At 38.5% G+C, this 17,403-nt stretch overlaps 1 protein-coding gene across 10 annotated transcripts in view; it reads right to left on the reverse strand.

The window, feature by feature from the left end:
* AGL (amylo-alpha-1, 6-glucosidase, 4-alpha-glucanotransferase) overlaps positions 1-16,548 on the reverse strand; it is a 66,681-nt gene extending 50,133 nt beyond the window's left edge. For 5 of the 10 annotated variants that reach the window (XM_043552856.1, XM_037906398.2, XM_037906399.2 and 2 more), the window contains exons 1-11: positions 16,298-16,429; positions 15,807-15,956; positions 11,850-12,060; positions 10,286-10,452; positions 9,603-9,806; positions 4,988-5,169; positions 4,649-4,760; positions 3,795-3,915; positions 3,461-3,563; positions 3,261-3,358; positions 1,545-1,684 (exon numbers count right to left, since the gene is read on the reverse strand). In XM_043552856.1, coding sequence (XP_043408791.1) covers positions 1,545-1,684; positions 3,261-3,358; positions 3,461-3,563; positions 3,795-3,915; positions 4,649-4,760; positions 4,988-5,169; positions 9,603-9,806; positions 10,286-10,452; positions 11,850-12,060; positions 15,807-15,888 — 1,420 coding nt within the window. In that variant the 5' untranslated portion in view covers positions 15,889-15,956; positions 16,298-16,429. Of the gene's footprint in view, positions 1-1,544; positions 1,685-3,260; positions 3,359-3,460; positions 3,564-3,794; positions 3,916-4,648; positions 4,761-4,987; positions 5,170-9,602; positions 9,807-10,285; positions 10,453-11,849; positions 12,061-12,850; positions 14,268-15,806; positions 15,957-16,037; positions 16,188-16,297 lie in introns of those variants that run through there. The other 5 variants (XM_037906400.2, XM_043552853.1, XM_037906401.2 and 2 more) reach the window with 5 other exon arrangements.
* Positions 16,549-17,403: the final 855 nt, after the last annotated feature.

Consider the following 17,403-nt stretch of genomic DNA (forward strand, 5'->3'; position numbering starts at 1 on the left):
TCAGTTAGCGAAGTAAAAAAGGTTGAATCATGAAACATAAGGAAAACTTTCTGCACACACTTGAGAAACTAATCCTGCATGACTTCAAACCTCTCCTGCTATTTTTCACTCCAAACATTTGGGCCCTGGCAAGTTGTGAACACCTGTTCACTGCGATCACAGAAAAAGGAGAGCTATGACACACTGGTAGCCTGCATCGCAGTTACCTGTGCAACACCACACAATGTTTGATCAATGGAAGTGTGCAAGTCATGTGGTTAGTGGCCCCTTAAGGCAAACTGATTTAAATGGAGAATACAAAGGACTGTCATATATTGAGATACAAGTGTCTTCAAACACCCGGGTGAAATCCTGGCACCAAATTCAACGGTAAAACTCCTACTGATTTCAAAGGGGGCCAAGATTTCACCCATTTAGTGAAAACTAGACAATGGGAGACAACTGCTCTAGCCAAATACATGTATATTTGCCAACAGGAAAGGTCAGCCAACTGAAGGATGACTAAAAACGAATTAATTCCACACTGGGCAAACATGTATTATCTTCTGCTATGCCTTGACTTTTACTTATTTAAAGAGAATATATACAGAAAAAACAGAAGTCAATTATTCTGCAACAATTAAGAGCCACATACTGAAAGTACCTATTGGCAGAGCTCTGACAGGTTTTCAGTAAATTTATGAGTCTCACTTTATGAGCGAACAGTTGCTGTGATGTTGTCCACAGGCTAGATTTACGGAGCTTCCCTTCTCTTCCTTTACCAACAACATGAATGTTCTCAGTTTAGTCATTAGCAAAACTTCCAGTCTAGAGGAGGTATGGAATAAGAAAATCCAAGACCAGAGACCAGGCTGTGCAGGTGAAGATACAGTTTGGTTCCTGAATTGGAATTAAAACTCCATCACACTAGACAGAACTTCCACTGCTCTGAGTTTTCCCCAAATAAAATAAAAGCTATAGGTGATCTGAGAATTTAAGACAATCGTGGGGTGGGGGTACCTTAAAGGCAAAATTGAGGATCTGGCCCTCAAAGTTCAGATGTATTTGAGCTATCTATATAGAAAAATGCAGTCAGAATAAAAAAGCAGGGAAAAATATTATGTTCAGTTCTCCTAACTCAAACGCCAGGAAAGATGCATTTAAATTTAAATTGCATCCCTTCAAGTAGAGAGACTAAGCATAGAAAATTTCATTTAAAAAAAGTGAATGTCTCAGAAAAATCATGATCACAACGTAAGTCCATTTTTACTTATTCAGAAAGCAAAGTGTTTTGCAGCTTAAACTATAGTAGGTACTACCAGTGGTTGCTATAAACATGGAAAGATAACAGTCAACAGCACTCAGAGAATGAAAAGTTATCTACATTGAAAGACTCTCTCTCTAAATCCTGAAGTATTTTTAGTGTCACTAGCATGCTGAATTGGAACACAAATACTATATACTGGCACAATTTTCAATTAAAATTTGGAACCGTGTTGAGATAGACACAGAAAAATGCCCTTTTTGCTTTGTTTATAAAGTGATTTGAAGTTCAGTTCACAAACCTGGTTCAGCAAAGTTTCTCAGAGGATCGTCTCCCATTACCCAACCGTTATGAGCCAAGAAATGACAAGCTTTATCAGGCTGATGCATCAGAGATTCTTCCTCTTCCAAGGTCATCTCTTTAAATGGGTAAGTAAAGTATCTAGAGATTGCACAAATACTTAATTTTAAAGTGCATTTTAGTTTGTCTTAATGTTTGAAGACAATTGAAATACCTCCTGCCTTATATCAACCAATAAGTTGCAAGACCGCCTAGCTTTTATTCATTGTAAAAAGTATCTGCTATTGCTAGAACATAAATGAAGGGCTGTTTTCTGTTTTGCAACATAGCTGGATAACTTGGGATGACAAGATAAGCTGCTGAAATGTGATAGTTCACTGATATTTTGAAGACTAAGGCCCACATTTTTAAAAGTATGGCTGTAAACATCTACAATGGAATTTAGGCTCCTAAATGCCTAACTCTCTTTTGAAAATTAGATTTAGATACCTAAATCAGTTATGGATTGCACCACTGAGCACAGCAATGCCTGAATACCTTTCAAAAATCTGGGTTTAAGATCTTAATCCTGCAAACACTCATGCATATCCTTAATTTTAATGCATATAAATAGTTCCATTTAAGTTTTATTCCATGTTCCAAATTATGCTCAATAAGTAGAGATTTTGGGTCACTGTATCCTCTTTACTGAGTAGTGCACTGCTTCCATACTAGTGCAGAGATTCTAACAGTTCCACACAAAGGATCCCCTGCGCATCCGATTTCCCTCAGGCTGCACTTCACACCCTTGCAAAACTCCACTATGCAGCTGACCTGGCAAGTGCAGCGTGGTATAATTTTTCCTGCTCCGCCAAGATGAACACTATATGAACACCATGCAAAATCCCTTGGATTTCAATAGAGTCCTGAACACTATACTGTGTTCTATAGAGTCATCTGATGTTCACTTTTTTGGGGGTAGGATTTTATCCAAAATTCTTATCAAGTTCAGTCTTTGCTAACAAAGTTGCTAACAAAGCATTATCAGTGTTTAGTCTTACTAAGTGACCATTTGTCCATCTGTGTGGGTAAGGGAGGAGGAGAAAGATAGGGAAAGAGCTGCAAAGGCTTACACTGTAGCTCAGAATGTGAAAATGAAATTTTGCAGGCCAGTAGTTCAAAACAGAAGATTTTAGTCTTAAAATTAGAGTAGCCATGAAGCCAACTACTATAAGGAAGGCATCCCACGTTATTATGATAAAAAGGTGAGCTTTATTTTGAAGTTTAGTTTTACTGAATTTTGCATTCACCTCACCAAAGATGTCTCTCCTCCATAGACATAAGTGCAACTTACACAAGCAGTTTACAAAAGAAACACTAACCCTCGCTGAAGTAAAGCTGAAGTTCCAAATTCATACTTCCTCAATTAAAATAAGTTCCACATAGTTTGGTTTCTAAGATATAAGGCCTGATTCTTCTCTTCTTACACAGTTGTTACTCCACTGACCTAAGGAGCAGTTACTCCTAACTTATATCAGTGTAAAGGTCCAATCTTGCAAGGTGCTCAGCAGGACTGCTGAAGTTCATGTCAGTGATCAGTTCCTTATAGGACATGGCCTTAAAAATGATAAGAATCAGGCCGATAATATTGTATGTAACATCAAATCTGGAAGTTCTAGTCAATCCAAGGAAGAAAATTTTTAAATGGATTTTTGAAAGGAAGTCAAAGGCATAATACCTTGTAACTAAAGGGTATTTTCTGCTAACAGGACCCTGTTTAGGACCACGGTCAGCCAGTCTCTCATAAACCACAGTCTCCAGAAGACAAGTGACTGCCTGGAAGTACATTAATATAAACGTTAGTTCAATAAAATAGAATAAATTATGATTTATAACAGAAAGCAAGAATTCAACATTTAAATGCAGCATTAATAAGACCTGCTCTTGATGGTAGTTAGTTTGCCGGAACTGCTCAGCATTTAATTCTTCAATTCTCTTTTGGAACCAGTTACAGCATTCTTGTATTGCAGCTGGCCCGTTGCTAAACAAGAAAAAAACAGCAATTAAAAGCCATTAGGTTCAGATATCATTATACACCTGTCTAAAGCTCCTAAATTTAAAAAATATATATATATTTATAATCAAAGGTAACTCAAATATTGAGGAATGAAAATTCTAATTCCCTCCCCCACCCAGAACATACCACCATACTAGATTTTTCAGTTTAAAGTTAAGGTTCAGTTTCTCTTGTACAAACCCAATATTACAATACCTATGTGGTATGAATGTTGCCAATGCAATATTCATGTCTACAGTACAGCCAAGTCGCTTATATTCAGGATCCTGAATTATTTGAAGATGTTGGTTTGGATCAGATTTAGTTTTCCTGTTACCTGAAGAAAAACATTTAACACAAAATGTTGTAGGGTGGAAGTTTAAAACCACACAGAATAAATCTTAAAAACAAAGAATACAGTTTTTGCTGTTCCAGTTTACCTAGAAACTGAAATATAGACAGTAAGGGAGAAAAACCAGGTCTACTCAAGTTAATTGCAAAAACACCCATTGACTTCAGCCGGGTCAGGATTTTAGCTCAATTCTTAGACAAAGTAGTTTTTAAAGTACTTGCCAATTGTGCATATTGATGAAAGATACAAAAATAAAGTTTGTCAGAATTGATAGTGTTCAAGATGAATGCATGCTCAGAGGCAAACCAAACAGAACACAAAAAACCTCCCCCACACACCAACAAAAACAAAACCCACTATACTCTGTGGGTTTCTTGCAATACTGTCCACTAACTACTACTAACCTGTCTCATATGTTGTACTATTTTAGATATTCTCCATATTACAATAAAAATATTTCAGAAGAATTATATATCTAATTTTCCATGGTCTAGCATGAATTAACTTTTTCAATTGCTACTTTTCTACCAAAAACTTTTTTGTAGATGAATGAGCTGGGCAAACTACTGCCTTCAACACATCGTCTAAGTTAAGACTTCCTACATTGTTTTTTCCTCCTCACCCCACTGTGTTTACCGTTTACATACAAGGTTTGCCCAACAGCAGATAAACAAACTGAAGTATAAGGATTACTTATGTGTAACAGGCATGTTTTTACCTTGAGTCAGAAGGATTTTAAATTGCTGCACAGCTTTGTTAACATCTACTTGGAAAAATTCCCATAGTTTTATCTTGGGATAAATATCCTCCCAAATTATTTTACGGATACTCTGTAAAAAAGAAAGAAAAGTTACTTTTACAATACACAAGTCCTATAAAACTATTAAATGTTGACATTAAAAAATAAGCTCTTCAGGGCAGGAACTGTCTTCCTATATGTTTAAAAAACATCAGCACATTTTAGGCACTACCATAGTATAGATAACTAAACATTTCTTCATCCAGTTTCACTGATTATTATTACAAAAGTGAAATGCTATATTTCTCATTTACTTACATTCAGGTGATGGTCATTTTCAATTGAAGGAGGCAGCCCCTTATCTCTGTATTTCCCTTCAGCCACGCTACAGCTTAAATGCCAGAGAGCCCTGTCTAAGATCCAGGCTGGTTTCAGGTGCGGAGAATTTACAAGATTATAACCACATTCTGGATGCACCCTAATCCATTCGCTGTTAGCAGCTTATTTAAGAAGAGGAGGAAAAAAAACAGAATAATTAAACAAGTTGAATTATTTAACTTTTATACAAACATCTTAGGACCAAAACATTAGGATAGCACAGGAGGTAAAATCAGTTCCTTTTCCAATGGAAGGGCTGACTTCAGCCAATGCAGAATCAGGCCATGTGAAAGCTTGCATTCCACTAACGTCTTTGATAGGACTATAGAAAGTCAATAGACAAACAGGTATCACTTCTAGTACAGCAGAGAGAATTTTACATTTTTTTGTTGCAAAACAACACACACTGGTTGCTGGGCATCATTTCTCTCAGAATAGCCCCTTAATATGTTTACGGTCAAGAATATCATTTCTCACCAAGTATGGTGCTAAAAATGGCCTAAAGATACAAGATGTTCCAAAGAAACAGAACCTTTCAGAGCAGTGATTTGGATGCCTGGGAGGGTAGAGGAGACGTGAACCCAGAGTGGAGGATTTATATATGACCCTATGCTGTAAATAAACTTATCAGCCCACTGGACCAGATGTAGTGATGGGAAGGGAGGCAAATCATAGATCTTCATTACAAAGCCCTGATACGGAGTAATAAGCACATCCTTCCCTCTGGTGCATGCAGCAAGCTGAATGACGGTTCACGTAAGATCCCTTTTATCTTCACTCCTGTTTCCTAAGACAAAGCTATGCAGTAGCATTCTGTGGCAGCACAGAGAAAAATACTGATGTTTGTTTTAAATAAAATTAAAAATGAACACAATACAGAAATCAAGGAGCCCTGATCACAGAAACCGAGTGCAACTCACTGCACTATACACAAGGCTATGCCTGTAGTAGTAGTGGGTACCCCTGAAGGGTGGAAGAGATTATAAATCACTGGGGGAATATGAAAGAAGAAAAGAAAGCATCTAACTCCCATTACTTCATTTCTCTTTCCTCGTGGAAAAGTCGTAGACAGAGTTTAATAGAAAATTATTATTTTCATGGGATCTTTTGAACTAGTCTATGTAATATAATAGAGCATTAGAACTGCTACAGAATGGCTCAACAACCAAACAAAAATGATCACTATTAAATTCCATGGGGTTTTTCTGGGAGCAATTTCATTCAACACTATTGGTTTCACCTCTGTATAATTCTTACACAACTTTTAGATGTGCATTTTCTTAGCACTGAATTGTTTTAGCGGAGCCATGAGAGACTGAAGTAAAGCAAATGTGGTACCTAACTCAAAGAAAGAGGAAAAAAGGATTGTGTCAGTTACTATCCACAAGTAATTTCTAACCTTGGTAAAACAGCGGAATAAATATTAAGAAAGAGTCAAAAATCCCCTACATCACAATGGAACCACAAACAACATGGGCTGATTAATAAAAACTACCAACTGTTTTTGGGGGTTTGTTGGGGTTTTTTGCAGGGGAGTGGAGGGGGATCTTTTTATGTCAAAGGAAAAGAAACAGTACTACTGCTCACCCTATGGTATGTATAGGTCTCTCTTGTTCAAAGTGACCTCTACCATTGCAGCTCAATATCATTTAGAATTTGGCTTTGACTGTTCGACCTTTATAAATATGGAACTCTGCCATCCACAACTAAAAGCAGCCTGCTCAATTGAAAGGAACAAAGCAACATTACCTTGGGCTTTTAAAAGCTTCACTTGAAAATATTTTGTATGGAGAATTATTCAACATGCATATGCTACCTCAGACATCTGTATGAAAAATATTTTTTTCTTTAAAAAGCAAAGTTATCCTATTCTGCGTAGATGAGCAAAAAGCATGATAGATGCTTCTAAGAAAGACTTCTCCTTTGGCCTCAGAAATGGTTGACTGATTCTTTCCAACAAAATATAAGGCAGCAAAATGACAACTTTTCACTTGATTCTGAGAAACTGCCTTTCTAGCCTACAGAGAGGAGATGAAAATATTTCTAATCGTTGTGATAAAGGAATTGCTTTCAAGATTAATCCTCTCAATAATTGGAATTTAGCAAGAGAAACTTATTTCTAGAGAAACACTAGACACACAGCATTATGCTTGACAAACTGTTCTTGCTTTGTGAAATGCAACAGACTGAAAATATATGTATATCTGATTAGAGAAATTCACAGATGTAGGGATTTTCAGCAAATAATATATTCACCATAATATTAGCTTCATTTTAAAAAAGGAAGGAAGGAAGAAAAGAGGAAGAAAGAAGTTTGCTAGCCCATTCTGTTGTGAAGATTAGTTTCAGAACTGAAATTAATGCAGTGTTGTCCTTTTGAGTGTGCAGCCAGATGCACAAACAATAGCACTCAGACTTTTTCCCTTTCATCTCAAATAAGTGTTGACTCTGATGACTAGTTTGATTTACCACATAAATTTAAGTGCTACTGAAGACTGATTAAAATAGTTCTGGCTATAGGGAAATGGGAGAAATTTCCCTAAACTGCAATGCACATACACGCTGGGCAGAGAAAGAAGACAGAAGAGATAAAGCAGGGCTGGTAGCTAGAGAATGGTGCTGGAACTGTAGTTACAGATGTTAAAATATAGCAAATTCTCATCTGGTGTTATGGGGACATTATAAGGCCCCAGCCCTGCAAACACACAAATGCATAACTTTACTCATGTGAGTAAAGTTACACACATGCATGAGAATTTGTAGACTCAGAGCCCAAGTTTTTAATCTATATTTGTAAAAAACCTTATTGTAGCAAGAATACCAGACGAGGCCAGGAGTGTTTGTTGTCTGCAAGGCTAGCTAGCTCAAAAGAAATAAACTGCAAGTTTTGTTTGCTTTACACAGAGCTACATTTCATTTAAAGAAAGGATTGTGACACTAACATGTTTAATCATTTTATTGCTGATCCTGTTATCAGACATTCAGTTGTTTGAGAGTACGGCATAAAACTAAGCCTGCTTTTTTTGAATATGCAAACGGCCAAATATTCTATCAAATTATTTTGATTAGTCAAATAACGATTAAGACGCTTCCCAGAAGTGGCTTAGAATTAAAATATTCCAACTGAAATCTTTTTCACCAACTTAAATAAAAAAAGAACCACCACCTATATTAGTTTATCAGCAGCAAACAAAAAAAAATCATGAAACCTTTTAAAATGCATGTATATCTAACCAAGCAAAGTTTTTAATGGCTGTCCTCACTTGCCTCTTCTTGGCCTACCACTCCTACACTGCTTGCTGTTATGACTTATGTAATGTCCAAACTTGTGTCCTTGTTTTCCAAACACGTGTTCATGTGAATAGCTCTTACTCATGTGACTAAGAGTTTGCAGGTTTCAGCTCTTCCATTTTACAGCCATTGAAGTAGGGACCATCTATTATTTAGCTATAAAAAAACCATAGGCCACACTAATGGTACCATAGAAATATTACATACTGAACTGTATTTAGATATTAGACTCCTACAAAAAATAAAATATACAGAGTTGGTACCAAGGACACACATGACCTTTGGAAATGGGCACAGGAGTGGGTGTGTGGGTAAAGGGTTTTCCTTGGTACATTGTGGAAATGTACAGTCTTTCATGGGATCGGGGAGAATGTATATGATAGAATTCATCTTACTCTTTTAAATAACCATCTTATTCCTAATCTGTTTTTGTTAGGAGAAATCCTCAAATCATTGCTCAATGAGTCAAAGAAATGGATTTTAAAAGCGTCTTTGATGTCTAAGTAAATAGCACTCCAACACCCGAAAGCATCAAAAGTTCCAAAAATAGAGGGGTGCAGTGAGCTACGAATAGCAGCTCTACAGAGTACGTTATAAAAGAAACTGGAAGACTGAGAACATATGATCTATTTTTGCACTATTATGTGGAATAATTAGACTTAATTATTGGGATACAAAATTGATCCTGTTACTAATGTCGAGAACATATTCCTTTAACCTCTCTTCTTTTAAAAGTATTATATGGACCTGTTCCATACCTTCTCTTCCCATCAGCCCCATTCACCCCCACTACCGCCTTCCTTTCTTCCTCCCTCCCTCTAATAATAGTATCCTTAAGTTGGTGTGTTTTTTTTAAACAGTGAAGAACATCACACTTGTTACACAGTGTAATCCAGTGAATTTATGCCTGAGCAATGCCCTGCGGTATAAATAATTACAGTTAGTATGAAAATATAGACATGCATATTGGTGTTCAATAGATACATTGTTTCTATGAGGATGTCCCTAGATTTTTGGTGCTTTAAGCACAGATAAAGAATTCTCATTTTGCCATCTTAATAGACAACTCTCCCTGACAGACACAAGAGATGCCCTAGACTTAAAGGGTTCAGAAGGCAGATAAAAGAAGAATAAGCTCCTTAAAAAGCCTTTTAAAAGGTCTATTCAAGAAAAAAAAATGGACTAGTGGAATAACCAGATTAGCTTTGACAGCATTACTGAGTTGGCAACAGAAAGCATCAAGATAGTGTAACAAAAATCATACCAGTATGATTGTAGACTACATCTGTTATACAAAGCATATTCCATTCATTTTTCATTTTTTCCACTAGGTTTCCTACATTGCTCCAAGTACATTTTTTGTTTGGGCTTGAAAAGTCAGGATTTACTTCTAACTGATCAGCCAGAGAGTAGCATGATCTAGATAATCCAAGTTTTTGCAATGGTGTAAAATGAATCATGTTATAACCTACAAAAATGACAAGGAAACCATTTGTTAATACAAGAAAAATGTTACAATGAAGATGAGGAAATTCTATGATTATACCATTTATCACAGTATGTACTGAAAACAAAACTTTTCAAATAACTAAGAAAAGTTTTAGGGTAAGATTTAAACCATTCTCTATCCCCATCTCCTGTCCCCCATTTTAATCAAGTCTACAAAACTTCACATCTATGTGAAACAAAAACAATCTAAAAATTTATATCACATTTTTAAAGGTGATTCCCAAATACTTGTCTTTCAAAGCAAATATTTTAGTAATCAGACTGGTTTGCGCTATTATATGTTTAGCATTGAATTCAGTTTCATAACTATTTTCATAACTTAAACTGCAAACTAAAAAAAGATATATGAACGGTGTAACACATACTAGTAGAACTTAACCAGTATAAATGTAAGCTGTGTCCCTTAAAAATGACCTTTACAGAGTATGTGGTTATTACCTGATTCTTTTGCAACTTTAAGACGATCTTCCCATTCCTCAAATGGTCCCAGACACTTAGCTAGGAATGTCTGGAGCGTAACACAGTCCAAATGCAATACATGATTATCAGCTCCAACACGCAAAATAGGGTCCACAACTATGTAACCTCCACCACTTTTCTCATTTCTAGAATAAATTGAGTCTATTAACCACTGGAAAAGCAAATGCCCATTGCACCAGCCATTTCTAACACCAGAAGCCAATCCACAATCTGGTAGTTTAAAATCATTCCATTTTAGCCACAAAACAGTTATCGATCTTTCAAACTCAGAGTTGTTCCCACCATTTCCCCAATTTATGGATGCATTTAGACTCAAATTTACTTCATGTTCTACCTGTGAAATTTACAACAAGGCCTTTTTCTGGAGAAAGAACATACAAAAGACCTCAGTCCTGCAGTTGGATCCATGCAAGTAGACCTTTAGGACTGGCTGAAGTCCCATGGATTTCAATGGGGCTTTGTGCAGATATGAGAATCAGCCTGCACGGATTGAAGTGAAGAATTGGGGTAAAAAAACAGTGACTGAACCTATGAGTTGCTGAGTATTCTTAACCCCCACATTGATTTAATTCAGCACCTTGAAGAACTGTGCCTGAATCTTATTCTTGTGTAACACCAAGGCTAATGATTAAATGAGAAAAAAGTAAGAATGCAAGTTTTATTATAAAGCTTTAAAAAGCATGTATCAGAACAGCCGCCATTGTTTTTGTAGGTACTCTGACTATAATCTACAAGAAATTCCTCTACTAAGCAATTTAATAGAATGAACACAAGTATTCTCAAAACATGATCCTTAGAGGAAGTATTGCTGATGGTGAAAATTATAAACTGGGATCAAAATTTTTCCTCTGATCACTGGTCCAGGCTGAGAACCCGGAAGATTTTTATGGTCCTGATCAGCCACAATGGTCCCAAAACTATCAGCTCTTAAACAATGGTAATAGGCGACATACAATACACTACAGATTGATTGATTGCATTAGACTTTATAAAAAAACTGAATTCTTATTACCATCTTACTTTTATTCTTACACTGTCACAAGACCTCAAAAAAAAAAATCACTGAAGTTAGAGATGAAGGGGTTATTACATAGGTTTTGAACATAATGGTTTCTAGCTCTGGTAGCAGCTATATGTCAGAACTGAGTGGAACAAAACATGAAGATATGTAAGAAAGACTACTTATTTTAATGTCTGATCTCTCACAACCTTCCAAGTCTATTAATTAATTACCATTAGAATGCTGATGACTTTGAAACCTTGCAGGCATGGATTGCCTTTCCAAAATTCATAAACAAATAGAAGATTAAATTTGTTCCGAGTACTCCCCAAAACACTGCAGCATCAAAAACCACATCTTGCAGCCTTTGTGGGCAGTCCTCTGCAGAAGCCAATGACTGCACTGAAATGGAAACTGAATTATCGTCTTACACCTCATAGTTATCCTTCTAGGTCAAGACTGAGATACATGGAGTAGTGAGGGGAAGATTGCAGTATTTCATAAGTAAAAAGTTCCACTTACTCATGACTGAAATAATACTGGTATGATCCAGAAATCTGGAGATCCAGTTTACAATATTTGTCAGAATCATCTTCTCTTCCTGTTGGGTTGTGCCATGATAGTGCCCTGAACTTGCGGCGATTGAATAATTCTCCAGAAGCTGGGTAATTAGTGTACACTGTAACATGCTTGCCTTGTAATGTTGGGCCCAGTCGGAATTGCAGTTCAAAACCTCAACAGAAAAGAGAATGGATTTAAAAAAATAATCTCATTTATTAAAATTAAAGACTAAATCTTTGGTTTATTATTGTGATTTACAATATGAAGATTTTAAGTTAATAGATAGGTACTGTAATTCTAAATAGGTGTATTGGGTGTAAAGTTAAGAGAATGTTTTTATTTTACTGGCATTTCTCATCAACAGATAATGATGCTATAATAATTATTTCTACTTCTCTGCTAGTGTTACCATTCAAAACCAACCAGAACCCTGAAATAGGAAATGGGAAACTAATCATGTATCCCTCTTCAGAGCACTTTATTTCTATTTCTGTTCAAATACAATACAGTAACTAAAAATACCTGGAAAAAGTTATTTATTGCAGTTTTAGAAGAATTGTGAGGTGACAGGAGTATTACTATCTAAACAGTCACCTCATTTTTAATACATAATATATAGAGATGGTACACATTTTTTATTTAATATAAATGTCAACTGAAAACCCATATTTTACCTATTTTTGTTACGTGTAACACCCAACATTACCATAATTAACACATGGGGGGAAAGACTATAAATGACACTATAGTTGACACAGTGGGGAAGAATGCAATTTTTCTCTAGTCTGTTTCTCTTTGTGCACTTGGAAACATTTGCTGTCTAGTCAGTTTCTCGTATTTATGTGAATCTTTCACATAGCCCTGGTCTACATGGGGCGGGGGTGGGGGGAAATCGATCTAAGTTACGCAACTTCAGCTAAGTTAATAACGTAGCTGAAGTCGACGTACTTAGATTGACTTACCGCGGTGTCTTCACCGCGGTGAGTCGACGGCTGCTGCTCCCCCCGTTGACTCTGCCTGCGCCTCTCGCGGCGCTCGAGTACAGGAGTAGATGGGAGAGCGCTCACGGATCGATTTATCACGTCTAAACTAGATGCGATAAATCGATCCCCGCTGGATCGATCGCTGCCCACCGATCCGGTGGGTAGTGAAGACATACCCATAGCAACAGAGAAAGAAAATAATTCTCAAATATAAAAGCACAACAGGAAAATATGACTCTCAGACCACATACACTGGCACAGGAACTTGGGAATATGTAGCACCTGAATTTACTTTCTATCATTTTTTTTTTAAACTGACGAGGTTCTAAGTTGACACTCATTTTTTTAAATTTAATTGAATTGGGAAGATAGGTATTTGTGAAAAATAGAAGACCAAACTTGAAAATGAAAATATTTTAGTTATTTTTACATTTCATGGAATGTTCAATTAAACAAATCCAAAAACCTTTAAATTTTTTGAAGATATAAATGAAGTTACAGACTGAGGCCCCACTCCTGCAATTTACAGCTTGGACAGCTATATTTGCATGGACCCCACTGACTTCCATTGGACGCTGCCTGGGTGCAGCGCTCATCCACAAATTGTAAACTGCAAGATTGAAGCCTTAATACCCTACAACGGAAACATGCGTCCCCCAATCCTAAAATCTAATCCACTCAGGTGAACACTTGTCCACATGGAATTTCATTTAAGCCAACAGGTCTCAGTGCAAGTATGTGCCTGAATGAATCGGATTGTAGTATCAGGGCCTTAAAAGCCTGGTCTGCTCACATGAGTAAAATTGGACAGATACTTAAGCGCTTGCAAGGCAACAACCATTACTGATTGAGGCCTCAATCTTGCAACTGCCTACACCCACACACAGCCATGCACCCCCGCAGGGCCACAGTGACTTCAATGGACAGTCAATTGCAGGATCAGAATCTTGGAATCCATGACTTTTTTATCCATTCTTCAGTTAAAAAGCAAAATACTCTTGGCTGTCTTGTCTTCCTGGTAAGAAAGTTCTACATGTAGTATAAAGAATAGATGAACCAACTATGTATTACAAAAAGAGTTTAAAATTGTGCTGTAACATGTAAAAAAGTTAAACAGCTGAATACACTATCCTGATTGAATAAAAAAGTTGCTCAACTAATGGAATTGTGCTAGCACGACCAAATATCAGATTCCAGCTATCCAAGGACATTTAAATAGCCCATGCCAATGAAGTTTATAGTATGTTACTTACCCTATCATCCACTAAACATAAAAGAGAAAAAAAAAACCCACCCTCCAAGCACATAATAGTGCAAAGGCTTAACAATAGTTTCAGGATTTGGGTACCTATCAATTAAAAACCTAGCTAACTTGGTTGCAAAAATTGCACACAAAAAAATCACTCTTAGGGCTTGTCTACACTAGCATTTTACAGTGCTGCAACTTTCTTGCTCAGGGATGTGAAAAAACACCCCCCTGAGCGCTGCACGTTTCAGTGCAGTAAAGTGCCACTGTAGACAGTGCACCAGCACTAGGAGCCACGCTCCCAGCACTGGTAGCTATTCCCCTCATAGAGGTGGTTTTTTATAGCGCTGGGAGAGCTGCCGCGGCAGTGCTTTAACATTGCTAGTGAAGACGTGCCCTCAAAAAGTTCAGGCAATTTCTCCCCACTATAGTCTTGACATTTCCTTATTGAGTCTGCTAAAATTAGATCAGGCTACAGGGTTATATGCCTTAGATATCTTATTCCCTATAGTAACAGTACTGATACCAGGAATGCTTTGCCTAAATTAGCTAGTTGAGGGAGAGAGTAGCTATCAATTTAGGCAATTTGAAATGTATGGTTTTCAAATATTCAGCAGCCTCCAAACAAAGCTTACATAGCCTGAAGAAAAGTTAATAAGGAGGTCAGAACTGACTCTGCACTTTGTTCGTTAATGATAAAAGTTTCTGGTAAATTCACATACTAATCATTCAGCAAATTCTGAAATCAAAGTATTTAAGCAGACTTCTAGTTTTAGAGAAGAGTAAAAAAGGTTGTGCTGTTCTGAAAGTATTTTGAAAGTACTGTAAATTCATAAATCAACCATTCGTGGACAATATTTTTTAAATCTTCCTGGTGAAAGTTAAAACTTTTACGGTTGCCCCTTAAAAAAAAAAGCATGCAAGAAAGAATAAAGATATCAGATAACATTTTCATCTTGAACAGTTTATGGGCTGAGATTGCTGACCAAGAGGATACTGGTCCAAATATACCTTTCACAGGTTGATGGGTATACTTAAAAATAAAAATAGTTCCAAGTATTTACGAACATGAGAAATAATTGCAAATTACAGCATTGCTTTAATACATTTAGCACACAAACATGTCTTTCCAAATCTTACCTGTAACCCAAAAAAAGTATTGACAACATCAATACAGTTCATATCCCTACGACTAAGATATGGGATTTGTACATAACAGATTTAGTACTACAAAAAAAAGTTGGATTGCAAAGACTTTTATAAATAGCAAAGACAGGGACTGAAGCAGCAATGGATATGGGAGTGCTATAGTTATACCATCCTTCAGGTACTGTCTTAAACTAGGCTCATATTTAACTGGAATAGTGATTTTGCTTTTTTTATACAATTTGACTTTTGGCCTGAAAGTGTTGTACAACCCACATTGATCCATGATTGTGGTCTCTAAAGCTATCACCATACAAACAATCAACAACATAAAAAGAGCACTACAATAGCAGAGGACAGCAACTAACCTGAACACACTGTGAGTGTGTGAGAGAGATGATGGGTGAGGGAAAAAACTACAGCTCTCCACGATCGTTTTCATGAATGAATTTCAGTGGTCTCTTACCTACCCTCTGCCTAGACTCTCGGTTCAGTTACGAACCAGCGCTGCGCAGAGCAGCCCCGTTACATGTCAGCACTGACCTTGCTCAAGCCTGAAGAGGGTCTTCTCCAGCTTTTCCATGGCGCTGAGAAGCAGAACTCGAATCTGGTTACTGGGGGGCATTTTTGCTGCCTGGCGACTTGCCTTCTTTCAAGGGGGGACACTTAGAGTCGGAAATACGGGCGCGACCCCTACAAAAACAAACAACCCCCCCACAAGTCAACAGCCAGGAAAGCAGGAAGGAGTCCCAGCCCCGCGGGAGCCAGACTTACATTGCCCCAGCCTGCAGAGCGCCCGCGGGGAGGCAGCCCCGGGAGCTGGGAGTCCAGTCCCGCCGCGCAGGGCCGAGCCGCAGGCGGACAGCGGCGCCCGGGGGACGCGCCGCCCGCGCAGGCGGAGGGGCGGCTGCGCCTGTCAGTCTCCCCGAACAATGCGCCCTGGGCCCCGGGCCCGCGGGGGGCGGCGGCGCAGCCCGGCAGCGCGTCCCACCCCAGGGGCTATATAAATAGCTGCCGGGCGCGGGGCTACTTACGGCGGCTGCTCCGCGCCAAGAGCCTGGCCAGGTGGAGGCACCAGGGGCTTCTCCGGCTGCTACGGGCCGGGCGGATACTCACCTCCCCGGCAGCTGCACGCACCGCCCAGCGCAGCCCGCCTCGCGACAACTTTATTGGTTCCGCCGCGGCCTGACGCTGACAGGGCGAGGGGGCGGCGGAGCTCCCGCGAGAGGCCCGGAGCAGCGGCTGCAGGAGAGGGGATTGCGCGGGGCAGGGGTGGCTGGAGCGCTGCTGGCATTTGCAAGGGAGAATTTTAAAGGCTGCGCACTCAGCTACTGTATTTATTTAAAAGCAAAGGCCTGTGGCGGTCCTGACGGCGCCCAGCAGTTCGGCAGGGAGGAGAGCTCACAGGTCAAGCCAGGGCCCCTCAGCTTCCACTCACCGCTCCAGGAGAAGTGACCCCAACCCTACAGTTCTAGTCATCTGTCTGCCCTAGCCGCTGTACCCATTTCACGTTTCTGTCTTCTTCCACCCTGCGTAATTCCCTCCAAGCCCCCTGTACCCTAAAAGCTTTCAGAGATCGGGGGTAGGTAGTTTTACTGTTGTTCAGTTTTTCGAAGGGATACTTCGCTGCTAACTGCTGCGGTGGCAATGAATTTAACATATTGTTCTAGGTGTAAGCATAATATACTAATTAATGCACTCACCACAGATTATGGAGGAGATGTGATTAAAGAAACGTTTCTGGTAATATTATCTGTCCGTTGTAATAGCAAAATGGACACATTTAAATTGACAATTTTTTAAAACCTGTTTCAAAACCACATGAGACAGAGTTGTCTCTTACCAAGGGCCTAATCATTCAATGGTCTGTGCACCACCAATTCTCCACAAGCTCTTTCAGCAGAAAAAGGGGCATTATACAATACACACAGATAAGATGACAGTGGAAAGAAGCTGTGGTAAATAGTCACACTGCGCCATGCTTCCAGTGGACAAAACCATCCATAGGTTCCAATTCTTCTGCTATACTCTACTGTAAAAAGGTGATATGTCAGCTGGTGTATATACCACCAATGAATAAGATTAAAGTATAAGGATCAATATTGAGCCAAAAAGTAAGGAAGGAAAGAAACCTTAAAAT

This window comes from Chelonia mydas, chromosome 8 (genome assembly GCF_015237465.2).
Source record: "Chelonia mydas isolate rCheMyd1 chromosome 8, rCheMyd1.pri.v2, whole genome shotgun sequence".
Lineage (NCBI taxonomy): Eukaryota > Metazoa > Chordata > Testudines > Cheloniidae > Chelonia > Chelonia mydas.